A 27,504-nucleotide genomic window follows, 5' to 3' on the forward strand; every position below is an offset into this window, starting at 1 on the left:
GGTTTGTCCAAAACCGAGAGCAAGAAAAGTCTCTTGGTCATTCAACACCAAGAGCAGGAAAAGTCTCTCGGTCACTCAGTACCGAGAGCAGGACAAGTCTCTCGGTTTGTTCGACACCAAGAACAGGAAAAGTCTCTCGGTCTTTCCAAAACCGAGAGCAAGAAAAACCTAAAGGATTGCAGGTTTTCGGAAGGACAAGAGCATCCAGGAAAGAATCTGCCCACGTCCTTTCCTTAGACAACCCGAAGTCTGTCAAACACCGAGAGCAGAAAAGGTTTTTCGGCTTATCCGACACCGAAAACAGAAAAGAAAATGCCTAAGCAGAAGGTAGAAATTTCATTCAAAAGATATCATATTCTAAGTTTTATACAAAGAAAAATGTACAGGTAAAGAAAAGAGAAGATAAAAATTCAAGAAAACAGCTTCTAGCTAGCAGGATCGTCAAGAGGGTCTTCTTCGGGAACTGGCGCGTCAAGACCCCAATTCGGAACGTCGGGCATGAAGTCCTTACCAAACTCCTCCATCTCGTCAATGGCTTCTTCTGGAAAACCCACCAACGTCGGATCAACCGTCTCGGGATCAAATTTATATTGAGGATTTGTCACCAAAGTTCGAAAATTTTCGAAACCCCAATGACAACCCCGACCCCAACTCTGATCCCGAAGATAAGGCGCATAGCTCAACTGCTTCTGATAACGTTTAAGCTTTGCCCGATCGGCGTCATATCTAGCCCTGAGACGAATCAAGAGACTCTCCGAGTGATCCTGCGCCTTGAGAGCTTTATCCCTCTCGGCTGTAAGTCTTTCAACCTCATCTTTGAGTTTGTCCTTTTCAGCCTCGGCACTCAACGCATTCTTGCACGCCTCGGAGCATTCATTCTGCACAGCCGACAAACGAATAGACAATTGGTCCGCACGATCCAGCTCGGAAGAAAGACTTTCAATAGAGCGAGCGTATCGACCGTTGGCCTCCGCCACTTCGTTACTCAAACGAGCGTTAGCAGAACGCATCTCGGATATAATTGATTCCCGGGACGCGAGTTCCTCGTCCTTGGACTGAAGAAGAGACTTCAGCGCCGCAACTTCATCCTCTAAACCCGAGATGCGGGCTTGAACTTCGGGGGAAGGAGTGGGCGGAGGCGCAGGACAATTTTCGCACTTCTGCCAGAGGGCAGTCATCTTCACAAGAAGCTGTCAAGAAAAAAGTAAGCAAAGTCAGAATCGGGATGCAAACAGAATAAAAAGTCCTAGCTCCAGAAACTTACCTGATAATGAGAGATGAGAATGCCTTGGGCGATCTTCTCGGGAGAAGACGCCCCTGCATTCCCCAGATATCCCTCGGGGATTAAGTTCTTTATGGCCTCCATCGGATGACCCAGAAGACCCCTGCCCAAAATCTCGAAGCCGGCCGAGACCCTGGAGGAAGAGCTAGGACCCACTTGAGGTACAGCCCCGGTACTTGGGCTGGCCTCAGCACGAGACTCGCTCCTAGTAGAAGTCTCGGGGAGCACGCCAGCTTCAGGAGTAACGTTCTCGGATTCGATCCGAGACTCCTCAGCCACTCCAACATGGGGAGTTGTTTCGGGTTGATCGGGACTTTGAGTTCCAGGAGCAGATCCCGGCACCCCCTGATCAATCACTTCCCGAGAGGGGCAAGGCTCTTCAACGTCCTCAGCCTCGGACAGTCCAGTAGGAGTCTCGGTTTGTATAGGCGCAGAACATGAAACTCGGGGGGTGGAGTACCCCGTTTCACGATTTTCTTCAGGGGGTGGTGGTGTTTCTGGACGTTCCGAAGAAGGAGTTCGGGGAGTACCTTCTACTTCAGACTCTTCAGCCAAAGGCTCGTCTAGGGGGGTGCCGACTTCTTCATTCATCTCTTCGAGAAAGTCACCACTTGAAGCGACAGGCTCTTGACGCACTTCCTCTTTGTCGGAAGGTATTATAACCGCTTTGCCCCACAATCGCCCGGCGTCCGCAAGTCTTTGAGCCATTCGGTCCTGGCCTGTAAGCTTCCGTTTCCTGGCCGGATGCTTTACCCTACGCGCAACTGGGACATCTCGGGCCTCAGGTACATTTCCTTCTCCTTCTCCAGACCTCTCAGGTACCGCACATTGTTCACCATGGAACGAAGCCTCGGAGCCAGACTCATCCCGTGAAACAAAGGAAGGAGCAGGACTAGCCTCGGGAATGAAACCCCGAAAGCTGGCAGACCCCTCTTCAACGCTTACCCTAGGTGATGGAGCCGAAGGAGGAGTTCTCCTCGCACCCGAGGCGGCCAAAGGAATCTTCTGTTTCTTTTGTGCAGGAACATCCCCGAGAACTTCCTCAGGTGACCTCTTCTTAGTCATAGGTCTCGGGGATGGAGGGGCTTCATTCCTCTTCTTGACAGCTCCCCTCTTGGTGATTAACTGTTTATCTCTCGGAATGTCATATCCGAGAAACTGCCTCATATTCTCCTCGGTGACGAGATTGTCAAAATCGACTTCTTCAAACTTGTCGGCCTTGACTCTGGCAGCGGACCACCCACTTATCTCCTTAACATCCTCCAGTTCGGATACAGTGAGCGAAGGGGGGTCACTTCGGTCAGGTCGCAACAACTGCCAAGTCCGAGGCATCATACGATCTTCAGGAAGGAGAGTACCTTCGGGGCATTCCCACTCCCCGGAAACTCTGAAAAACTGCATCTCCCAGAACTTGTTGTTCGTCAGCCCACTCTTGAGCTTGATGAAAACAGGCGGGTGACGGCTGCAGAGTTCAATCATTCCCTCTGCAGTCTGCCTCGGCCTATAGATGTGGAAGAATTGCAGGATGTTCATCTCCTTCTTCAACACAAGCCTCCATAGGATGTAAGAGGCGAACAGGTACCGCCAAGCATTTGGCATTATCTGACTGGGCGCGATCATCAGAAAAAGAACGAAGTCTCGAGCAATCTCCGGAAACGGTAATCGAAGCCCAGCAAGAAACATCCTCTCATAAAGGGTAATATCGCCGCCATTAATGAATCGAGCTCCAGGCGCCTGATAGAACATCTTCACAGTTGGAGAAATTTCATAGTTCGAGCGAAGGACACCCTCATGCTTCGCGAAGATGATGGAATCGACCCTGCTCTCCAAAGGAGAAAGATCCACAGAGCCGTCGGGTCTCTTTGTCCGAACCCGAGACGAGGCTGAGACAGCTTTCTTGGGAGCCATGGAAGAAAGAAGAAAGGCAGAAACAGAAAAATACAGAGAAAGGAAAAGTTTGGGGAGGAAGACGACAATGGAGTATCGAGAAAAAGAAGTATCAGTGAGTGAACAGTACAATATCCCAACTTTAAACTCCTCCACTACCACGTGTCCGAAATGCCAAAGGGCGCTGTCGATTCAAAATTTCCGAAGAGGAAAAGGCGCGCCTTCCGTAAATTCAGCATTAAATACGCTGCCTCGACGATACCATTTAATGATGACAAAAAGGCGGCTGTGCAGAGATGACGTCAACGTTGGGAAAAGAAGCGGTCAAATTCAAAATTTGAACTGTTGAAAAGACGCTCCCTGCGCAAACATCAGATACAGACTGGCAGCTGGAAAGTAATTCTCTTATTTCCGTTTATTTCTGAAATTAGAGAATTAGGGGGGTAACTGTTAGGGATAAAATCAACCCTAGAGACACGTGGATCCAATGACATCTCGGAGTTATGTCTCGGCTACTTGTTCCGCATGGTTCTATCCAGTAAAGGGAAGGACGTTTAGGTCCGAAGACATCTCGGAGATATGACGATGTCTCGGTCTTAAAATTCCAGGTTACGGTGTGTAAAATATCCCGAGATCTCCCAGCCAAGAGGGAGTGAACGTATCTCGGATATTTGTGCCTCGGAGTAATAACACCTCGGTATGATATCGAGTCGGTGCGGTATCTTCTCGGGGTTATATCCATTGGATGAGTCAACATCTCAGAGTATAAACATCTCGGACTTACACAACCCTGTTATGGTGCGGATATATCCCGAGATCTCCAGGTAAAAGCAGAAACGTCTCGGATATCATCACCTCGGAGGTCAGCTGAAATGTGCTACAATCTCTTAGGAAGGTGCCATGCGCCACACCCGTCTCAGAATTCGATAAGGATAGAATCCCAGGAGATCAGGGATAAACTACAGATCCATGATTTATGGGATAAGATGATTATTGACATGGAATCGAATTTAAAGAAGTACAAACGCAATCAACTGCGGATTCAACACTCCTATTCAAATTTCCAGAAGATATGATGAAAATTCAAACCGGGCTAGGACTCCTCAAACTCCTAATCCAACTCAATGTCAAGAAGGTCCGGCCTATAAATAAAGATCGTCACACCAGGTATAAGATACGAATTCTCTAAGCTCTTGAGATTAAGATTAAGGATTCTATACAGAAAACCTTTTAGACTGACTTAGGCATCGGAGTGGGCGTGGTCGGCACCCCCGACGAGTTGTTTGTTCCTTTTTGCAGGGTTGAAATGTTCGGTAAAAAGTCAGGCAGCGAATCCTTAGGCGACACGTCACCATACCGGAAACTGTACCAACAATATATATTGTGTTTTTCTAAAAATGAAGTACGTTTTAAAATTATTATTTTATCAAAATTTAATAATGATCAATCACAAGTTCAATTATGATTTTAAAAGCTACATTATTATTTGAATGACACAAGAGAGACTTCTATCATTACTCTCTATATATGCACAGAACTTTCAAACAAATTGAGCTGTGGAAATTTTTTTCAATCTAATCTCTACAAGTATCATGTGTCTATAGCGTGTGAGAAACATATGTTATGTTCGAAGTACACATGTTACTTTTAAATACTGAGTTGGAGGAATTCTTACAATTCGATTTGTAAGAAATTTATAATCGTATTTTATTGCTTAAATTAAGGGTGTTCATTTAGCTCTAAGATCTAACCGGTTGCCCCTGATCGAAACATACTAAATTAGGTTGGTTTTCAAATGGGTCGGTTCGGAGGTTGGGTAAATTTTTTAATTTCGACTATGTTCGCATAGGAAGTCAGGTTTTATAAGGTCAGTGTTTTGACACCCGACCCAACCCCCTTCATATGTATATATATGTAGAGAGAGAGAGCATGCTACACCCCATCCCACTAGCCTGGCAAGGCATCTGTTCGGTGCCACAGTCGCTATTGTTTGGCCAAGTACTAGGTTTTGAGGTGTCTAGTCAAACGCTCGGACGTCAAAGCTCGTCCGATTGGAAATACTTCACTGGTCTAACCCTCTCGACCATTGTAGCGATTGGATGCTACTGCCTTGTGCTCGTTCGAACGACATAAATTCTAGTTTAGACAAGACACGCAATGCAACACTTGAGTCAAACGGGAATTGACCAGCACTTCGCCTGAGCTTTCCAAACCAGATTGTTGAACTTCCATTAATGACCCGTTTTGTCCTAGTAAATGTTAAAATTGAAAAATATTCATAAAATATAACTTTGTTTAAGATTTACAATGCCACAAAGATTGTCTTCATACGATATTGTAATCACAAGATATGATCGTTTTAGTAGAACTAATCTGCCTATAAACTACCCTGCATCACTCTGACTTTTGCAAAAGTGTAGTCCCTTTTTGTCAAAAATAAATAAATAAATAAATATTAAATCAGAAAACAAACATAGGGTAAAACCTAATTTTCTTAATTACGCTTATATCTTGCAAATGTCTCGCTTTTGACATTCGTTTCATATTCATGATTGAATTAATATATATATATATATTGGCATAACCCCTATGGCTTAATGTTGAAATTTAAATGTAATTTTCCATGAACAGTTTCTTGCAATTACAGTGACCTGATTTTTCTTTATGCTTCTAATTAAAGAGTCGGCCTTCGGGGATACTAGATCAGATTTCAAATATTGCATTACCTATTGCTTGGTGGAAGCAAAAACACAACCAGGAATAGATGCTTGCGGTTTGTAAAACATATATTTTTATAACAAAGCATGCATTAATTAATTAGCACCAATAAAATGGCGACACGTGTCAATTTTAATAAATAAATATAAATTTATTTTTTTTAAAAAAAATAAACTTATTTTTTTTTTTTAAAAAAAAGGGCAGGCCAGCCACCCCGGCAGCCATTGGGGGTGGCGCGCGGCCACCCCTCAAGGGGTGGTTGGCTGCCCTTTTTTTTTCTTTTTTTTTTTTTTAAATTTTTTAAAATGTTTATTTATTTATTTTTTATTAAGATGAACACGTGTCGCCATCTTATTGGCGACACGTGGCACTGACGTGTAGGGTTAACAGATTCCGTCAAAATGGTGGACGGAAAATCGATTCAGGGAGTAAAACGTAATTATTGCATACCACAAGGACTTCTCATGAACTTTTTAAACCATAGGGAGTGAAAAAATAATTATAGCATACCATAGGGACCAACGGTGCAATTATCCCTAATTAATTAGCACCAACTAATCATATAGAAATGAGTTGAATAAAAACATATATATGCACGCTTGATTGGTTGAGTTGAATAAAATTCTTAAGTCAAATAGTGTCTCAGATTTCAATGAATTTGCTTCAAATTATTTATTTGAAGTATAGCTTTAATTTGAATATTATAGGTCAACAAAATGTACAAGAATATATATATATAGAGTAATGATTGAATGCCACCCAAAGATACAACTTTTCATCATCTTGCCTATATGGCAAGGTGGTCCCCCACTACTTTTTGAATTTTTTTATTTTTTAAAAATAAATTAAGGTAGGGGACCACCTTGCCACATAGGTAAGGTGGTGAAAAGTTGTATCTTTGTGTGGTACTCAATCATTACTCATATATATATATATATATATATATATATATATATATATATATGAACAGTTTCCTGAGCTAGTTGACCAAGAGCTGGAGCAAAATTGTGATGAAATAGAGCCCATGGAAGCACGAGTTCACTGTACCACCAAATTAGATTATAACGCTAAAATATGATTTTTCAAAACTTGTAATTAGCAGTTTTTTATGTAATCATGTAGACTTCTACACAGATAAATTAGATACAAACAGCAGAAAAAAAAAAAAAAAAAAAAACTATATATACATTCCCCTCGATCTTTAAATCTCTGATCTCCGTCGCACTTCAAAAATTTCTTCTCTTTTCTCTCTTACTTCCGCTACTTTTCTCCCGTTTTATATTTCATCACAAATTTCTACATGTTTACATATACATATATTTCGTCACTATGGAGGCAGTCCCAATTGAGCAAAGTACCGAAAAACTGATGCGAGAGAAAATCATGCATAAGATTTGAATATAATTTTTTTGAATAAGATAAAGACAAGAATATAAAGAATCATGCATACAAAATATTTGAAGAATATCATTTTTAGAATAATATCTTTTTTCTTTGTCTACAAGAATTCTGCTTTGCCTCCAAGTTTAGGATTATTTTTTGTATTTTTATTTATTTCTTTTTCTCTAAGTATTTTACTTAAAAATACTCAAACTTAGCCAATATAATGGCAGCTAGATCTGTACTATTTTTGAATTCAATTTTTTAGCATTCCTTCCTGTATTTTCAAATCTTAACTTTTGATACTATCATACGCTGTTAGAACAATCTTAGTTCTCCTCGACGTCAAAAAACCCGAAGTTAAAAGAGGTGATTTCAAGCACGAAAAGTAAATTTCCCACGAAGAAGTAACTCTTCTTAATTAGTTCTTGCACGCAAGCAAGAGAGTCCTTCACCATATATAAAAGAATGCTAAAATGGACAATATATGTCTGTTGCATCACATGGTTACCATTGCATTCGCTTTAAACAAAAAAATTAAAAAATGATGCTTTATGTGCGGTAATGGCTGAAAAGAGATCGAAGAATATATATATATATATATATATAATCATGGCCGCCATATGAATAATTAACTTTCTGTGATGGAGCTTTTACAATTTGGTTCACGAAAAGTTTCTTCTGCGATCGATATATGTTGTACATTGACACTGCATAAACTAGCTGAGACATAGGAGAAATACATATTATATTTAATAAACAAAATAAACAGACAACAATTTCTATAGTATAACATATATTTATATATGTTTATTTTATATATCCCAGCTTTTTATGCAATGTGGGGTTGTAGGTAGCTCAAGTGTTGACAAATCTGCAATTTCTCCTAACTTCTCCGGTGATAAAGCTATCTGGGTTTGTAATATTTCCCATTTTCACCATCGAATCAGAGAACTGCTGGAAGAAAGCAATCGGATCTGCTGCATATTTTCGCACGAGCTCCTTTGTTTCAACCCCAAACACACTCGAATACATTGCTTGGTCAGAATTGAGCAATCCCTCTCCTTTCAACAGTATCTGGTAGAAGGAATTGTCAAAAAGATTAGGAGTTTCATAGTCCATGGCTGATATGTTATTGTCTGCCCCCGTAGACGGGCAAATGGATTTCAAGCTGTTGAGGTGTGACTCAGAGACAGGATCATGCCCTGAAGTTGCTGCAAAGTCTCCATAAATCCTTGATCGGAAACTCGAACAGCGTGCCATGCCTATAGTGTGTGCCCCTGCAGCATATATACTGTTGATTATAAGCACAAACACCAGCCTTTTGTATTGCAAATTCATCAATTGAATAAGAACGAAATGCAGCTCTTAGAGCTTTATTTTGTAGACATAGGTTATAGATAAAATCATTGTCTCTATTTTCTTTTATTTTCGCTATTGTCTTTATTTTCAATTTGATTATCTTTTCAAAAATGGTATCAGAGACTTTTGAACATTGACTAGACACGCAACATGCATGCATGCAGAGGGGCGCACCTGCCAGAGCCACCATGTCTGTGACTGAGAGGCCTTGATAAAGAAACTTGGAAATGACAGAGAGCAGGTTTTCATCTGGTGTAGGAAGATTCGAGTCCGACAGTGCACGGCTTGCAGTTGTAGAATCCTTTCTTCCAAGAGGAACATCCCAATAAGGTCCACCAACCTGGCAAACAATGAAAAGAAATTACGAGACTTTTACGATCAGTTAAGGAAACAGATCGAGAATTAGCTCCAATATTTGAGCATTTTCTTCGTACCAGAATGACAGCATCCCTTGCAGCAATGGTGAGAATATCTGCACAAGATACAATCCCGGGGCATTCTGATTCGAGCTCGTTCTTTATCCTATCAACAATTTTGAAACCTTTTAAAGAGTTTTGGTTGGCGGAAGCTTTCTTCTCCCCCTCTAACGTAATTGTGTCATCCAGCAAAATTGATCCATCGCATCCCTGCCCATTTATAAAATACCCCAATTATCAAAATTGTTTACCTCCTTGTTTTTCTTACTTTCATTGCAAGAAATTTGGCCATTAGCGATGACTTTTATGACTGTCGCTAATTTCAGGAAAAAAAAAAAAGAAGAAAAAAGAATCACAAAAATATCGTCGTTAATATGCCATCACAAATAACTTGGTGGGAATTTTGTTATAGCCGTGAGAAGCTATTAGCGACGACAATAGTCGTCAATGATGTTATATAAAAAATAGGAATAACTTCGTAAAAGGGTATTAAATTATCAGCCATTTTGAAAAAAATATATATATTGAATTATCAAACGTCTCAAAGTAGGATATCTAAGTTTCCAAATGTCTCACTTAAGGATACTCCGTAAGGATTTGCTGTTAAGTCCTCTCAAAATTCTGAACATACCCATTTTTTTTTTAAAAAAAAAAAAAAGAAAAGAAAAAAAAATGCTAAGATTTAGGTTTTGATCAGAATTAAACGGAATTTACAAAAATACACATACCTGAATCTTTGAAAATTTTTATAAAAAAATAAATACATGGGTATTTTGAGAATTTTGGCAAGATTTAACAACAAATCCTAACAAAGTACCCTTAAGTGAGACGTTTGAAAACTTGAAAACCCTAGTTTGAGATGTTTGATAGTTCAGTACCCATTTTTCAAAAAAACCGATAGTTCGATACCGTTTTGTGAAGTTATCCCTAAAAAATAAGAAATAAAACTCACCTCAGCGACGACTCACAAAATTGTTCACCTCCTTGTTTATCTTACTAATTTGGCTAGGAGTTCTAATCGGTTTTAGCCATTCATGCAATAGTTTTTAGAAAACAAGCTAGCAGATTCTTCATATGGTTCATAATAGCTATATTATTGATCCCTCAAACAGATGATTCAAAACAGAGCATCTCCATCTATTTTGCTAGAGGGAACGTTTATATAGTCTTTTTTTTTTTTTTTTTCCCTCCCCTCTTTCCCTACTGCTGCATTGATTATGTAAAACTACTGCTGGAGATGCTTTTACGAATATAGCTTTCAGACATGCATGTAGCTTGGAATGTAATTGGAATATATAGAAGAGATAGATGTCTAGCTACCATATATATACGTACCTGAACGAAACAGTCGTGGAAATGTAATCGAAGGATCAAGGCCGCATTACGTGGATCAGATTGGACTTCACATTCTAATTCTTTCCTGACAGTTTCGAGCACAGTTGGACAAGTAGATGCATAGTAATCCAACGTTAGAGGAGGAGGACTTGCATGCAATCTAGAGGCTCCGAAACTGAAGAAAACAAGAAGCACGAATGGCTGCAGATGATGAAGGAGCTTTGAACGAAGGAAAAGTGCCATTTTCTTGAGTAATTGGCGGAGATCGAGAGTGGGAGAGATGGGTGAGACTGATCAGAGATATATATATATATATACACATAAAGTGGAGAGTGGAGAGCTGCTTGCTTTTTTCCATGCATGGCCGCTTGAGTATTTTGTATGGAGAAGTCTGAAGTCAAGAGAGGATGCAACTAATATCGTTCCGGTTGGTGGGACTCCCAAAACCAAAAGTAACTTCAAACATTGGGGCAAGTCACCAAACGGAAAGCAGCTGTTAATTTACTGCTTCAACTCTTAAAAGCTGGTTGGATCGATGGTCTAATTTTAACAGATTAGATTTGATCATCATTCTTTATACATGGCAGTTTAATCATATGTTTTTTATTATTATTTTTATTTTTTAAAGAAATTGATCAAGTCTGCAATTTTCAGCAGATGTCACTGTCTGATAATTATTGCTTTCCATATTAAATTTCTATTCCATTGTTCGTTACGAAAACCTAGGCCATCAAATTTCACGTTACGTCCAACCTTTCTTCAAAAACAAGCATTCATATGCTTAATTTCTCATATTCTTGCCTGCTTTCTACAGGAGATAATCCAGAACGAGATAAAAGATGTTAGAGTACGTCGTGTTCATGAAGTGCAAGATTAGGATACGTTTCACGTGAATTTGAATTTGACTTTGTCATATTCAGACAAGGGCAATTCAACAGGATTTACGTGCTTGAACCATGAAATCTTCGGGTCTCAAATCTAACTGCTATAAATCAGGCCCCAGGCTCAAGTGGCCCCCCAGTGGAATTATTGAATTTTTTTTTTTTTTTTTCAATTTAGTCCATGATTTATTTATTTTTAAAGGTTCAATATTACTCTTAATTAACCCGACCCGGGCCACTTCCCTTTTAGAAATCGAAATCACTTTAGAAATCAAGTGATTAACTTTGATCCTTAAAGAGTCTGAAGGAGGCATGATTTGTATTCAATTATGACAATATAGAATGATGCAGTTGAACCTGCTGTTTTAATTTGGTGATGAAAAGCAGAAGATAAAAATAAAGCATCTTAAACAATTCGATGCATCTATTCACCCTCTGAAAGATAACTCTCTACTAGACAGTAAGGACCAAGTCTTGTTATCTTTTCCTGGACTCAAATGTACAGATCAGACTCCTTCCTGGCCATGAGCAATGTATATCAACTATATCGAAATGCAATAAAAAGGTTCAAATCCCATGGCCACTAAAAGCCCTCCATACAAAAAGTGATCAAATGAATTAAAGTTCTTTCCAAAACAGAATTGGTACAAAATAAGAGCATTTCCTGTAAATTGCCACCAACCAATTAGCCAAAATGCAAACTCACAAGGAGAAAGTGTTTTCTTCATTAATATGCATGAAAAACAATATTGAAGAAACTTGTATGTCGGCTTACACCAGCAACCAAGCAACTCATCACTAAAATATTTACTTGCCCATGGACACATCAGACTACAGTAAGGTAAAAGAAAGGGTCACAACAAGGTTCATGAAAATGATCAAAGGCAAACTAGAATTTCTCAACTCAGCAGGATCAAGTCTTTCAGTACATCTATGAAACTTTCAAGGAGCTGTTAACTTCCGTACAATAAATCATTTCCCAGCCAGCGAACTTGAACGTAAGGTGGCAAGTTGCATAGGCCAAAATCTCAGACAAAATGAAACTTGTCACCAATTGCTACCCTCTAAAACCTGCTTTCCATATCTGATTTCATATTGATATGCAACCCTTTCAATTTTAAGGGAGTTCTCCAGCAACAAGTTTCTCAATTCAGAAGAAAGAACATATCAGATGTAGATGTAACGCCATTCTCATCTGCATGAGAAATGGCAGGAAAGAATCTCTTTCAACAGAAGTAAGAAGGGGACTACAGATAATGCATGTACAACGAGACACGCTCAAACAACCCCACTCCTCCCCTGCCCCAAAAAAGAAGTAAAAAGAAAAAAACTTATAAAAGAAAAAGAGCATCTGCAGTAAGTATTTGGACCTCCCACGCAAGTAAAATTCTCCCATTGTGTTTTACATAAGCATTTTGAGAACAGATGTTTCTTGCCGCATTTTATGCATCAATTTGTTTTTAGCATCACTTGCTCAAAATACGGATCACTTTAGATATTTGAAAAGCAACTTCAATAAAAATTTATTGATAATAATGGTGACTCGAATTCAAACCACATCTGTGGACTAGTTCTTTGAGAAAACACTAAAGTCATTTGGTTTCTTCCATGGAGCATCAAAATGGCTTCTCCCAATTACCAGATTACCTTTGCAATGATCATTACATAGGGGCCATAAATTTTGTTTCTTGGTCAATCTTCATGCTCATCTTCATCTTCAGAATCTGCCAAAAAGAAAAATAAATAAAAATAACCAAACATATTTTATAATCAGGTTATTATGCATTCATAAAATAGTAAAAATAAGAGCAAGACTTAGGTTAGGTTCAAAGAGTCAAGTTCGTTGAAAAATAACGGTAAAATAGAAGATGTATCAAGCAACAGATGTGAATGAATACAAGAAGTTCACCAAAAATCAATGCACTTAAACAAATCTAAACTTTGTTCCTAACTCTCATTTTAATCACATATGAGGGGTTATAAGACGAACATAGATAAATGCAGAAGTCTACCATTCTGCGTAATGAATGTTAGATGAAATCCCAACTTTTCAACTAGTTCTAGAAATTTCTGATATTATGCAAAATATTATGAACAATAGCTAGAAAAAAGGCATGATTAGTTTATTTCCCCTTGTATGACAACCTCAACAGAGTGATTTGACTTCAACAATCTCCAACATTTCATACTCACGTTTATTATAATACATAGCGCTTTATCAGACTGAGTAATAGAGAAAGAAAAAATAAAAATAAAACTGAGTCCCCTTTAATCCATGGAAGAGTTAGCTCCGTAGGATATTATTGTACTAATGACCCAACCCCTTATAACGTGAATAACCGAATCTGAATCTCAGAAGTCAGCTCGCTACTATGCCCGTGTAGAGAGTGCAATAAAGAAGATTCTTTTCCAATTACTGAAAATAATAGATCCTCCTACATGCATAGTGATTTTTATATCCAGATAAAGACAGCTGACATTAAAGGTGGATCCTCATATCCCTCTGAAAAATTCCCTACTAGAATTCAGTGTTGTTTTATACCTGTCCACATGCTACAATTGTTAATGTGTATATGTTAATTTGACACAACTACTTAAGGAACATAGATTTCACTCACCAGATCGAACATCTTCACTAAGCCGGCCTCTCGCTTGGATTTGCTTAACAAGCATCCGGTACATCAACACCCACCAATAAATATGAAGAACAAGCAAGCAGAATAGAAGAGTATTGAACACATAATAATAAATTGGTCCAGCAGCTGTGTGTTTTTCCTTGTCCAAGGTCAGTAGAACTTCATAGCTGCATTAAAGGGAGAAAAGAAATCCAAAAATTAAAATTAAAAAAAATACAAAAGCTAAATGATAAATTTTGAAGCACTATTCTTTAGCAACAGTATTTATCTATTGATTTTTTTTGGAGAAGTCAAGAATACAATATCATTCATTTTTTTCTCTTTCAGAAGGGGCCTTGCCTAGTGTAATAATAAAAGTCTCAGCCTTTGAGGCCATTAAGTGAAAGTGCACAGGTTCAATTCTTGGCGGCCACTCACTCTTTGTAACATTATCAAGGTCCATAAAAAAAAATTATTTAAGATACTGGGTTGACCTGGACCACTTGATCTAAGACCCAAGCCGAAGAAAAATACATATAAGCTGCAAAAAAGTAAACAAGTTCAATAGCTAATATAAGATAGAAATTAAATTATACAAACCTAGTACTCCATAGGACCCAGAACGGGTAGTAAATAAGGCGCAGTAAGATCCAGGACAAAACAAACAGAACAAATGCAAAGCTAGCTATCTTTTCAGCACCACTGTATTTGGACATCTTCCCTACCTCCAGAAATACATCACTAGCATCATGAAGAGCCAAAACAACTGACCCAACACGGGCAAACCTGCAAGAAATAGGAGAGAAACAGGTTATTGTATAAAACCTAAATATCCCAGATATTTGAATCATTGCACGCACTCAGAGCCATATGTTTTTTTCTACATGGGCAAGAGGGATAACACACTTATGACTTCAAATGAAGACAACCCTAATAATTTCTATAGATAAGTTGGTAGTACACTTGCTTGCTTGGAATTGTGATTAACAGTAGATGACCAAGCTACAAACAGCACTACATCAAAACATACCTAAAAATGTAAGATAGCACAATGAGAATGAGGGTTGCAACATGATGACTCATGGACACCCCAAAGTCCGAACGCCTTGTTTCCCAGAAAATCAAAGCAAATATGGAGTATGTATAAAATCCAGCCGTAAACATATACAATCCCTTCAATTTCAACCTGAAAGTCATTAATCAGTCAGTATTGAGTAAACAAAACAGATATCCTTCTTTGGTTTAAATTACAAATGAATGCATGGATAGAGCTAAGCCAATGTCGATGTTACATCAAAGAACCAAATTTTTTTTTTATATACTTGGGAAATCTTACTTAATTTGTTGGTCAGGCCAAACCTGATGTCCCGGTCCCACCCAAAAGTATCTTGTGTTAGCAAACCAAGGCTCATTATGAGTTACATATAAAGCAAGAAGCTCTGCTGAAAGATAATAAATGCATTTCCATGCTGACTCTTTAAATTTTCTTATCTTCTTCCTTCTCTCGCTTGTCTCAACATCTAGCATCTCATCCCCCTTTCCAAAAATCAATCGACTGGCCAGTTTCTACAATATACAGATTCATTGCAGAGACCAAAAACTAAATAAATAAATAAATCTCAGGCAAAAGGAAGGGAAAGAAAATATCTGAGAGGAAAAAGAAACAAGAAAAATACCAACGGAGCAAAAGCAGTAAACATTCACAATTCCTTAATATGATTATATTTGTCACTATGATTTGGAGAAAGAATAAAAAGAAAGTTAAAATGAGGAATCGAAGCAATGGAACATGGAACTATGCACCCACTTTTGTTGTTTTCTAAGTATTAGTTCTCAAACTCGTAAAAATGCAATAGAGCCATGTACCAGCTTTTACAATTTCGTGGCATGAACTGGATGAGGTGAGTTAGAAAACAATGGCCAAGGTTAGCTCAAGCATGAGCAAAGACTAGTAAGATTCAGAGGGGAAGAACTTGCAGCAGTATCTCAATTTCAATTCAAACATGGGTTTGTATCACACTCTATGTTCTGAGAAATATTTACCATTCGAAATAGCCTAGTGCTCCATTTGGCCTATTTCATCACAGCATAAGTATGACCTATCACATTCCTATCTGAAAGAAAATTAATACCAACTGTTCAGTACTTCAGTGCATACACTGTCAAAATTTAGCAGATCTTTCTAGTATACAGTATAGCTGAACAAGCAGTACATATAGAGCAGCCTTTAGCATAATCAAGAAGTGGATTTTCAAACAGAAGCATATACAATGGTGCTGTAAAAGGCGAAAGAATAGTTCGCTTTGTGCTCACCACGCGGCTGCGTACTAGGGTTGCGCCCCTTTGAGCTTTTTAATGAAATTATTACTTATCAAAAAAAACAATGGTGCTGTAAAAGTGGAAGAACAATAGGGAAAATCATGTTTAATCTGTCAATGACAACGTTCCTAGAATAATAATTTTTTTTGGGTTTGGGTTAAATGTTGTGCCCAACACTCCGTTCTCTCTCCTGAAAACAAAACCCTTCGCTCTTGTTCTCTGAGCTCCCCCTATCATTCCTCCTTGGATTGATCCTTCCTGACTAGTAAATCACTACTCCAAAACACCATTCCTTCCTTCTGTACTTCCCGTTTATCATTAACATGGATAACTCTCAATTTGATCTCCAAGCCCTAATTGAAGAAACTGAAGCACTTGGCTGGGACTCTCCAGAACAATTGGACGTGGTCAATGAAGCTCCGCCAAACCAGGAAAACTTTGCTCTCATTGGTAAGCTCCTCACCCTCAAACCACTCCATACACAACTGGTTCTGGCTACTTTGGCGTCAGCTTGGAACTTTGCCTCTCCGTTGACTGTTGAAACACTAGCTCCAAACAAGTCCCTCTTTGCTGTTCCCCTTCAGAGCCATGTGGATCGTATTCTTCAACAAGGGCCTTGGAATATCCGGGGCTCTCTCCTCTTTCTTCAACCCTGCTCGCCTGACCTAGCCCTTGAGGAATTTGATCTACACCTATGCCCATTTTGGATTCAGGTGCATGGTCTTCCCATGCAAAATATGACTCTCTGGAATGCCATTTGAATTGGGAAAGCACTCAGAAATCTGCTAGAGGTGGAGAGCCAAGATGTCTCTGGACTGATTTGTCGACAGCATCTTCGTCTCTGGGTAAAACTAAATCCTTCACTACCGCTGACCCCTGGTTTCCATATTCCTCGCTCTGGGAAGGAACCTCTCTGGGTAAGCTTCAAATATGAACGGCTAGCCGATTACTGCAATCTGTGTGGTCTTATTGGTCACAAAAAAAATTAGCTGCCCTACTGCATCTTCTCCTCTTCCACTGGCAAATTTTGGAATTTCTCTCAAGGCGGTGGCCTCCTCCAGCCCTCGCATGGTTTCAGCTGGTATACCCGAAACTTATGCACCTGGAGCAAAGTCCGGCGAATCTTCTTCTTCGGCAAGTCCTGTAACTTCCGATCCCGGCTATGGTGGTGGAGTCTCCAACCAGATGGTCAGGGCTTCCTTTTCTCAACACGTGGCAGCTCCCCCACCAAATATCTCAACTTCAGCAGGCTACTCTCGACGCGTTGCTCTGATGCCTCCCTCACTCAATCTCGACAAATCCCAGATGGACACGTCTGAACCTGCATGGTATCCTCCCACACCGAATCCGACACTGCCCTTACCATCTGATAAAGGTAAGTCACATCCGTTGACCACGCAGCCCACATTTTTGCCTACTCCTTATCCTCTCATAAATGCCGCTGATTTTTCATATCCAATATTTTTACTCTCCAAACCAGGCCTTAACCCATATCCAATCCGACCTGAGTACATTAGAAATCGCTCACCCAGCCCACTTCCAAGACTTCCTCTCTCAGTGGGCTGGCGCCTCCCTCAAGCCCAATGTCTACCCTCTCATTAAAGCCGGCCCTATCAATCTAGTCAAACCCTCCTACTCCCCTAAAGCCCACCCTCTCCCCTCAGCCCAACCCCTCCACCCCCTTGCATCCGGAAATCAGCCCATTCTTTCCCGATTCCATACTTATTTTCCAAAGCCTGAATCTTCTCCAAGTCAACCTTCTTCCCCTCCTACAGCACCATCCCCTCCTCTATCCCCTGATATTCCCCTGGATTTCATTAACAGAAAAAGACCTCCCCATAATGACGATACAGAACCCATTGCTTTTCTGAGGAAGCCAAAAATGTCAAGGAAATCTCTATCAGATTCTCCATCCCAACTGGAAATGGCAGCTCTATCTTTGACTGCTCTGAAACACTCAGCCACTCCTATGGAACCGCTTACTACCTCCCTCTACAGGCCGATAATCCCTTTCAAATCTGGACTTCCTACTCAACCACTGGCATTTTTTCACAGTAGCTCAACTTCTGGCTTTTTGGACAGGCAACTTAACAGGTCCCCGCCTCCTCTACAAATGGTCACAACCACCAAGGCACTAATGGCAGATCCTCCCTCCTTTCCCGCCAGTTCTTCAGGTCTACTAGAGGGCGCAAACTTTTCAATCCAGCTGTTATGAATGATACTTCTCAGGAGGTCCAAACCTTGTCTTCCAATGCACCTACGGAGGTGAGCCAATCTGGGCCACCTCCACCACCATGAAGCTGCTATCTTGGAACTGCCGAGGGTTGACATGTGCCTATGCAGTTTGTAGCTTAAGGGTCAATGTTAGAAAGCTATCTCCTGATGTAATTGTCTTGTCTGAAACTAAGGCATCACCTGCTGTTACTACTGTGCTTATGAACAATTTGGGTTTTTTTTTTTTTTTTTTTTTATTTTCTTGATGTCCCATGTCCCTCCTTCTGGTTCCAAATGAGGTCTTTTGTTGGCATGGCGCAATGGTGTGGATTTTGTATGCTTTCTTACCGGTGTTAATATAATAAATGCTTGGTGCTACTCTGATCCTCCTGATAAACCCTGGATGCTGTCTTGTATATATGGACCCCCGTATCGAAAAAATAAAAGCACTTTTTGGGAATCTCTCTCAACTATTGGTGAAAATCATAATGGAGCTTGGTTATGTATAGGAGACTTCAACATGATAATTGACCAATCTTAAAAAAACTGGTGGGCGTCCCTTTGCATGCTTATCCTCTGATCCCTTCCATTTGTTTATAAATAATAATGATATGGTTGACTTAGGATTCTATGGTAATCCCTTACTTGGTCAAATAACAGAGATAATGTTCACCTCATCAAAGAAAGATTAGATAGGGGCTTAGCCTCCACTCAGTGGATCCATCTATTTCCATCCTTTGCTGTACAACATCTCCCTGCCATCACCTCTGACCACAATCCTTTATTATTAAATATTGTTACTTCATTAAATAACCTGCCCCGACCTTTTAGGTTTGAGGAATTCTGGACAAAAGATCCCTCTTGCAGGAATATTATCTCCTCTGCCAGGAGCTCTTACTTTGCTGGTTCCCCAGCTTTTACTCTAGCCAAGAAGTTTAAGGCCATGAAATATGCTCTCAAAAATTGGAATAAGCTTCACTTTGGCCATATACAAACGATGATTTCTTCTCTGACAAGACAACTAGATATCATACAACAATCCATTGTCTCTGATCAATCTTTTCAAGCAAAAGTATCACTCAAACAAGACTTGACTGAACTCTTTCCACAAGAAGAAACTCTTTGGAAAAATAAATCCAGAGAAACCTGGCTTACTTGCAAGGACTTAAATACTAAGTTCTTTCATACGTCCACTCTGATTAAACGGAGGAGAAATACTATCAACTCTCTTAAGCTCCCCTCTGGAGCCTGGATCTCTGATCGTGCCACAATTGGAAGTTGCTTTACAAATCATTTTAGCTCTTTGTTCTCATCTTCATTGCCTGTTATTGAGAATGACTTGCTGAATTTATTTGATAACTCCATCTCAACTGAAGAGAACTTAGCACTATGTTCCATCCCATCAGAATAGGAAATTTTCACAGCCCTCTCGAGCATTGGATCCACCAAGGCACCAAGCCCGAACGGCTTCACAGCTCTTTTCTATAAGAAATATTGGGATATAGTAAAGCATGTAGTTCTAAAATGTGTTTGGATTTCTTTACGACAAACCATCTTCAGAAAGAACAAAATCACGCCTTTATTACTCTGGTTCCCAAGCAATTGGGGCTGTTCTCTGTCAATCATTTCTGACCTATTAGCCTCTGCAATATCATCTACAAGATAATATTAAAAGTTCTGGCTAATCGCTTCAAAGGTTTGCTCCATCTCTTTATCTCTCCATATCAATTTGCTTTTGTTCCTTCCAAAAATATTCAAGATAATTCTATTTTGGCCCATGAATTGCTCCATTCAATCAAATCAAAGAAAGGTCGTGGAGGGCTTATGGTTGTTAAGATTGATATGGAAATAGCTTTTGATCATATGGAATAGTCTTTCCTCTTAGCCATCTTGAGTAAATTGGGCTTCCACCCTACATGGATTAACTGGATTTGGGTTTGTGTTACCTCTACATCTTTCTCCATCTTAATCAATGGCAGCCCGTTCGGGTTATTTACTCCAGCTAGAGGACTTCGCCAAGGAGACCCTCTTATCTCCTTTCTTATTTATTCTTGGCACAGATATGTCTCGGCTTCTTCATCAACAAGAATCTATTGGACTTCTCAAGGTATTAAGATTGCTAGGAACTGTCCCCCCAATTACACATCTTCTCTTTGCTGATGATCTTATTATTTTTGCAAAGGCTACCTCTACTGAAGCTTCTACTATCAAGTCATGTCTGGACTCTTACTGCAGATGGTCTGGACAAGCTATGAATGATTCCAAATCCTCTATCCTCTTCAGCAAAAATACCAACTCCCCATCTATCTCTAGCATCACAAGTATCATTCCTTTTAAGCCTTCATCATCTACTCCTTACTACCTTGGACTTCCTCTTATTATTGGTAGATCAAAAAATAAAGATTTTCAGCCTATTCTGACTAAGGTCCTAGGGAAAATTGATGGTTGGTGAGCAAAAACTCTCTCAAGCTGGAAGAGTGATACTTATCAAAGCCACTACAGTTACCATTCCCTCTTATACTATGAGTTCCTTCCTTCTTCCAGATTTAATTTGCACAGCACTGGATAAATCATTTAAAGACTTTTGGTGGGTTTTCCAAAAGGTAAATCAAAGAATCTATATCTCAAATCCTAGAGCTCAATGTGTACTCCCCGCAGTCTAGCGGGAATGGGTTTTCGTCTTATGAAAGAAATCAATCTGGCTCTTGTTGCCAAACTTGGATGGAAGATTGTCTCAAATGTGGATTGTCTTTGGGTCCGACACCTCAGAGAGAAATATATCAACTATGGTGATTTTTTCTCAATCTCTACATCCCCAAATGCATCCATGATCTGGAATGGTATTCAAAAGAATAAGCCACTTCTACTAGCTAATGCTTGTCTCCAAGTCTCGACGACCTCACATCTCCCAATCTGGTCAACCTCTTGGATCCCCTTTATCCCTTTCTTCAAACCTTCCCCTAAATTTCCAAACAATCTCAATCAACCTTCCCTGCTTATTTCAGACTTGATTTCCTCAGACACCTTGCAATGGATCCCTACGGTTGTTCACTCCATTTTTGATAACTTTAGTGCTAGAGAGATTCTTAATCGGCAGATATTGAATGATCCAAACCCTCACTACATCTGGACTCCATCTAGCTCTGGTAAGTTCTCCATCAGTTCAGGATATCTTACACTTACTCAATCAAACCTGCCAGTATGTAGCCCTACTGTTTCATTGGGTTTTTGGAAATCTATACAGAAGCTTAACCTCAATGATCGGCTTAGGAATTTCCTCTGGAAAATTGCTTGGAATATTCTTCCTACTATGGCCCGATTAAATGCCATTTTTCCATCCTATATCTCGACTGAATGCCCACTTTGTAAATCAGTGTTGGACTCTCTTCAGCATTTACTCTTCAATTGCACATTTGCCTGGGTAGTATGGCGCAACTCCCCTTGGCCCTTGGATTCTACGGCTCTTAATTTCTCTAATATGGTGGACTGGGTCAAGCTGATTATCTCCCCAACATCTCTAGGAATCTCTATAACTAATCACCATAAGTTTCAAATTTTTGCAACTGTGTCATGTGATCTTTTGTGGCATTACCGAAATAAACCCTTTCATGATGCTCTCTCCTTTGATGTTGTTCAAGTCTCTCAGCATATCGACAAGATTTCTATGAAACACTTCACAGCTTGGCATCAAATCCCAACTCCAATGGAACACTGGCTACCTCCTACAAGTCCTGGCTTCAAAATCAATTTTGACACGGCAATCCGGGATACTTTTTCAGCACAAGCAGCGGTTTGTCGAAATCACCGGGGTCATCGTTAGTATGATCTCCCAAATTAATTCTCCCTGTTTGCCAAATTATGGTGAAGCCTTAGCTGCGCATCTAGCAATTTCTCTTGCTACTTCTCTTAAGCTTGAGAAATGTACCATAGAATGTGACTCTCAAGTGGTTATTCTTTTTTTGATAAGTAAGTGCAAATCTCTCAAGTGGTTATTCTATCTCTGCAAAATCCCCCGAATCTTCTTGATTGGCGCATCACATCTATCATTTACGATATCATCGACTCCCTTCTAGTCTCCATCTCCTGGAGTGCTAAAAAAGTCAATAAAAATGCAGACTTCTGTGACCACTCAGTAGCACATTGGGCCACAACCAGATCTTTTTCTGGCCACATTCCTACTACTCCTCCACCCCCTCCCTCAGTCCCTATTGTAAGTGGGAAAGACCCACCTCCTATTAGATTATTAAGTTGTTAGCTACTTTATAGTTTATTTATGCTTTAAGCTTGTTAGTTGCTTGTTTCTTGTTTTTTTTTTTAATAAGTAAATTTAGTCTTATTGAAAGCGTAATGCGCCCCTGAGTACACTGAAAGTATACAACAGGAAAACCTAACAATAAAAGAAACAAGAAAATCAGCAAAGCTGATAGATAAAAGGACAAAAAAGCCATCAACCAGAGATACAGCATATGGAGAAACGACTCTAACACCTCCTCTAGGGAGCTCTCTAGGTTCTCAAAACACCTAAGGTTTCTTTCTCTCCAAATACACCAAAAAATGCAGATAGGCACCATCTTCCATGTTGTAGCGCTCATTGATCTTCTAGACTTCCACCAACAGGCAACAAGGTCTAGCACTCTCCTAGGCATGACCCAAGAAATACCAAAGCGAGAGAAGATGTTGTTCCACAGAGCGGAGGCCACATCACAATGCAGAAGAATATGGTCCACTGATTCCCGATCTCGCTTGCATAGGCAACATCTGTCAACAATGATTATGTGTCTCTTCCTAAGATTGTCCATAGTAAGGATTTTACCTAGAGCTGTGAAGAAAGCTGCCCTCGGGGGTGCTTGAGTCCGCCACATACTCTTCCAAGGGAACCGAGTTCCTCCAGAAGAAGTCAAAGAACCAAAATAAAACTTAACCCTGAAAACACCTTTCTTGGAAGAGACTCATCTAAGGCTGTCATCCCGATCTCTATTCACCCTGGTAGAGTGTAAAACCTGAAAAAATGAGGCAAAAACATCTACTTCCCAACCATGCGACTCTCTAACAAAGCTCACGTTCCACTGAACGGACCTACCCAAAATCTCCATATTGTCAGCCACTGACGCATCCTTCACCCGAGCAATACCAAAGAGATCAGGAAAAACTTCTTTCATAACCGTATCTCCACACCACAAATCATGCCAAAATCTAGTCCTACCCCCATCCCCCACCTCATATCTAATAAATCTGGAAAAGGTCTCCTATCCTTTCCTTATGTTCTTCCACAACCCTACTCCAAAAGCCCCTACAATCTCACGGGAGCACCACCCACCCCACATACAACCATACTTGGAATCCACCGCAACTCTCCACCAAGTATCTCTTTCCATACCAAAGCGCCATAACCATTTCCCTAAGACCCTAACAACGCGCAGTTGAACAACACCAAATTTCTAATGCCAAACCCCACTTCTGAAATTGGGGTACAAACCTTCGCCCAACTCACCAAATGATATTTAAATTCTTCGCCCAGCCCATCCCAAAGAAAATCTCGTTGTAGCTTCTCAATGCGTGTAGCAAGACTCACCGGAATAGGGATCAGAGACAAGTAATAGGTAGGTATGTTGGAGAGAGTACTCTTGATAAGGGTAACCCTCCCACCCTTTGAGAGGTATAACCTTTTCCAACTATCCAACCAATTTTCAACCTTCTCGATTACTCCGTCCCAATACGAGTGGACTTGTAGGAAGCCCCCAAATGAAGACCCAGATACTTCACTGGCAAAGAAGCAACCTCACACCCTAAAATGTCGGCTAACCTTCCTACTTGAACGACATTCCCCACTAGAATTAGATTGGATTTTGGCCAAGTTGACCTTTAAGCCCGAAACAGCCTCAAATAAGAGAAAGAGACTCCGCAAACACCGCAACTGGGAGGAACGAGCATCACAGAAAATCAAAGTGTCATCAGCAAACAAAAGATGCGAGAAATAAGCATTACCCACTCTGAAGCCTTCCAACAAACCCCCACTGACCACCGCTGTAATCATATGATTCAAAGCCTCCATAACAAACACAAACAAAAGAGGAGACAAATGCTTCCCTTGCCTCAAGCCTCGAGAGCTACTAAAAAAGCCGTTGGGCGAGCCAATGACTAACACCGAAAATTTCGCAGAAGAAATGCATCGAGCTATCCACGAACACCATTTACCAAGAACATCATGCTTGTTTCTTGTTCAATGTACTTACAAAAAGAAAAGAAGAAGAAGAAGAAGAAAGAAAGAAAGACAACGTTCCTAGATTACAGGTCAAGAATAAGCTAAATAACTAAGCACATTGATCAATATGAGGAGTTCTATATATGCTCACTAGCAAAACCTAGCTTTACTAATCAAGACCCCTGTAGGAGTAATACTAAGGGTCTGTTTGGGTTTGCAATTTCAAAAAGTGCGATTTAAAAATAGCAATTTTAAAATGTGTGATTTAAAAAAGTGATTTTTAAAAATGCAGTTAAGCGTTTGGTAAATCGCAGTTTGGCCTTTAAAATTGCAGGTTAGCCTTTTAAAATACTGCGTTTTCAAAAAAGCATCACATTGCCTGCGATTTAAATAAGCACTTTTCTGCATTTTCAAATCGCAATTTTTTAAAAACGCAGTTTTCAAATGGTTCATTTTCTGCAATTTGGCTTAAAATCGCATTTTTTCACTACGAAATCATAATCCCAAATGCACCCTAATTCAGAGCTACTTAAAGACTTAGAAACGCTTTCTAAATAAGGGGCTTTATAATAAGGCAAGACTAAGGGTCCGTTTGGGTTTGCGATTTCAAAAAGTGCGATTTAAAAATAGTGATTTTAAAATGTGTGATATAAAAAAGTGATTTTTAAAAACGCAGTTAAGCGTTTAGTAAAATCGCAGTTTAGCCTTTAAAATCGCAGGTTAGCCTTTTAAAATACTGCTTTTTCAAAAAAGCACCCCATTGTCTGCGATTTAAATAAGCACTTTTCTGCGTTTTCAAATCGCAATTTTTTAAAAACGCAGTTTCCAAACGGTTCATTTTCTGCGATTTGATTTAAAATCGCATTTTTTTTCTACGAAATCGTAATCCCAAACACACCCTAACAAAGGCAATTAAATGCGAATTTTAAAACAAATACTGTTAAAGTATTGATTAAGTGATTAAATTTACCTCTTCTTATCAGCTTAAGCTTTTGGGACAATTGGTGATTTAACATGGTATCAGAGCCAAAGGTCCTGAGTTCGAACCTTGACTCCGTCATTTACCTCCAATTTCAATTAAATATTCCACGTGTTGGGCCTCACCTATTAAAAGGAAGTCCGAGCCCACACGTAAGGGGGAGTGTTAAAGTATTGATTAAGTGATTAAATTTACCTCTTCTTATCAGCTTAAGCTTTTGGGACAAGTGGTGATTTAACAAATACTCCCATGACCAATGAAATATTCACACTGCTGGCCAGAAGAGACACACAAGGGTGACCATGCCCATCAAGCATGGAACAAAGCAGATACACAATCCATGTTACAGAGTCTACAGACTGCTAAGAAATCGATACTCGTTCCCATGAAAACATTCCATTTAAATCAAGTTCTTGAACTAACCCAAAACAAGGAAAACAGAAAGACAGGTTAACTACCGAAATGGGAGTCGCAAAAAAGCGTTAAAACAGGCTTCTAAGACTATAACAAAAGTTACACGTTTATTCACCACATATCACTGAATCCAACAAGTATGCAAATGAACAAAACTAAGCACAACCCATCATATAAAAATGAAAAACCTAACTAGGTCAATCAAACACTTGATAAATAAAATACTCAATAATCCAATAGATTGAAAAGAGAGGTAATACCCATACAAAATACAATGCAGACCAAAAATAGATAAAAGTCAAATGAACTTTATGAGCTTGTATATATATATATGAGACAGTACCTGGAAAATGAACCTATCGAGGAAAAACCGAACAGTGGGGAAGAACAGAGCAAAGAAAGGAAGGATTGTGAAATCCTCATATGCAGGGTATGATTCTTGCTGCCAATCGATGGACCTCAAGGTTTCGGTCAAATCCATCTCGGATTCTCCGTCAACGATCCAAATTTTTTTGGGAAACAAACAGTCACACTAGCAGTGGATCACGAATGCAAGGAGAGACATTCGTCTCTCTGTAGCGTATAGTTTTTTTCGTTGAGCTCACAAAGAGCGTAGATAAATTAGAGATCGCCCAGTAACTTTTGGTTGTTTCGGGGACTTCGAGGATTGCCCTTGATGTTTCTTTGAACTTCGGAGGTGCCACTACTTTTGCGTTGACGAAATTGCCCAGTTGAGTTTTTAAGGTAAGCGAGTGCGGAGATCGTGGGCAAGAAGAGTCATCTGATCCAGACAGTATGGTGGTCGATCGACAGGGCTACTTGTAGAGGTCCCACGTGGCTGTAGGCTGGGTTGAGCTTGAGCCTGCGTGGGGAATACTGAATATTGAGAGTAGCAGCCATAAAACTACTATTCCCCCTCCCTCTTCCCTCCCATTTATTATATTATTGCTCAGAAAAAATTAAAAAAAAAAAAAAAAAAAACCCTAACCTGAACTTTTGAATTTTGATGATTGAGTTTAGTACAAATTCTAGTAGCACAAAGATCACGTTGATGGACTATTCTCTCCCACTAATCGTTCGACGCGTGTCTGAGACGAAGAGGCTGCTTTGTGTATGAGATTAGTCGGGATTAAACTCTACTATCCTCTAGGAAAAAAAATTAACTTTACCTTCCCAAATTATCACTACTTTAATATTTTTACATCTCCAAAAATAAAATTTAAATTTTTTTTACCATTTCATTTCTGTAACGCTCCCAAATCATTTTATTAAAACCATTATATTCTCTTTTTCCCTATTGGCATAATAACGCTAAGCACAATTTATAAATAATAAATTACAAAACTAAAGTAAATCTTTCCAATGATAGCTAGATCCACCTCTAAAATTGCCTGGGTTGTCTCATCTAAAGCACTAGCTACTTTGTAAAACAAGAATTTTTTGAATGTGCCAAAAAAAAAAAAAAAAAAAAAAAAAAAACACATTCGACTAGAATTGAGC

At 39.6% G+C, this 27,504-nt stretch overlaps 3 protein-coding genes across 4 annotated transcripts; all 3 read right to left on the reverse strand.

Annotated features, from left to right (window-relative positions):
* Positions 1-425: 425 nt before the first annotated feature.
* Positions 426-2,614, reverse strand: LOC133864870 (uncharacterized). The gene is made up of 4 exons (XM_062301336.1): positions 2,228-2,614; positions 1,415-1,627; positions 698-1,178; positions 426-541 (listed from the first exon to the last, which is right to left on the reverse strand). Exons 1-4 carry the CDS (start codon positions 2,612-2,614, stop codon positions 426-428), a joined length of 1,197 nt encoding a protein of 398 aa, XP_062157320.1.
* A 5,384-nt stretch (positions 2,615-7,998) lies between these two features.
* LOC133858455 (peroxidase 11) lies at positions 7,999-10,673 on the reverse strand. The gene is made up of 4 exons (XM_062293927.1): positions 10,381-10,673; positions 9,064-9,255; positions 8,804-8,969; positions 7,999-8,547 (listed from the first exon to the last, which is right to left on the reverse strand). The coding sequence occupies exons 1-4, from the start codon at positions 10,621-10,623 to the stop codon at positions 8,126-8,128; spliced, it is 1,023 nt and encodes a 340-aa protein (XP_062149911.1). The 5' UTR covers positions 10,624-10,673; the 3' UTR covers positions 7,999-8,125.
* A 1,295-nt stretch (positions 10,674-11,968) lies between these two features.
* Positions 11,969-27,122, reverse strand: LOC133870213 (ceramide synthase 1 LOH3-like). 2 transcript variants are annotated; one of them, XM_062307303.1, is made up of 7 exons: positions 26,348-26,920; positions 15,213-15,442; positions 14,907-15,062; positions 14,477-14,662; positions 13,880-14,064; positions 12,909-12,985; positions 11,969-12,456 (listed from the first exon to the last, which is right to left on the reverse strand). In XM_062307303.1, exons 1-6 carry the CDS (start codon positions 26,483-26,485, stop codon positions 12,954-12,956), a joined length of 927 nt encoding a protein of 308 aa, XP_062163287.1. In that variant the 5' UTR covers positions 26,486-26,920; the 3' UTR covers positions 11,969-12,456; positions 12,909-12,953. The 2 variants fall into 2 exon arrangements, with proteins under 2 accessions (XP_062163287.1, XP_062163279.1); XM_062307295.1 differs by lacking the exon at positions 11,969-12,456 and adding an exon at positions 26,993-27,122 and having other exon boundaries at positions 12,760-12,985; positions 26,348-26,866.
* Between the last annotated feature and the right edge of the window lie 382 nt (positions 27,123-27,504).

This window comes from Alnus glutinosa, chromosome 1, assembly GCF_958979055.1.
Source record: "Alnus glutinosa chromosome 1, dhAlnGlut1.1, whole genome shotgun sequence".
Taxonomy (NCBI): domain Eukaryota; kingdom Viridiplantae; phylum Streptophyta; class Magnoliopsida; order Fagales; family Betulaceae; genus Alnus; species Alnus glutinosa.

Excerpts from the sequence above, each read along its gene's own strand:
- LOC133864870 (XM_062301336.1), bottom strand. The coding sequence starts at position 2,614 with ATGCCTCGGACTTGGCAGTTGTTGCGACCTGACCGAAGTGACCCCCCT. Across the intron at positions 1,179-1,414 it reads GTCCTAGCTCTTCCTCCAGG|ATGACTGCCCTCTGGCAGAA; the intron begins GTCTCGGCCGGC and ends CTTCTTGTGAAG. Across the intron at positions 542-697 it reads CGATCGGGCAAAGCTTAAAC|AAGAAGCCATTGACGAGATG; the intron begins GTTATCAGAAGC and ends TGGGTTTTCCAG.
- LOC133858455 (XM_062293927.1), bottom strand. The coding sequence starts at position 10,623 with ATGGCACTTTTCCTTCGTTCAAAGCTCCTTCATCATCTGCAGCCATTC. Across the intron at positions 9,256-10,380 it reads TCCACGACTGTTTCGTTCAG|GGATGCGATGGATCAATTTT; the intron begins GTACGTATATAT and ends ATAAATGGGCAG. Across the intron at positions 8,970-9,063 it reads CAAGGGATGCTGTCATTCTG|GTTGGTGGACCTTATTGGGA; the intron begins GTACGAAGAAAA and ends ATTGTTTGCCAG.
- LOC133870213 (XM_062307303.1), bottom strand. The coding sequence starts at position 26,485 with ATGGATTTGACCGAAACCTTGAGGTCCATCGATTGGCAGCAAGAATCA. Across the intron at positions 15,443-26,347 it reads TCGATAGGTTCATTTTCCAG|AAACTGGCCAGTCGATTGAT; the intron begins GTACTGTCTCAT and ends TGTATATTGTAG. Across the intron at positions 12,986-13,879 it reads TAGTGAAGATGTTCGATCTG|ATTCTGAAGATGAAGATGAG; the intron begins GTGAGTGAAATC and ends TCTTTTTGGCAG.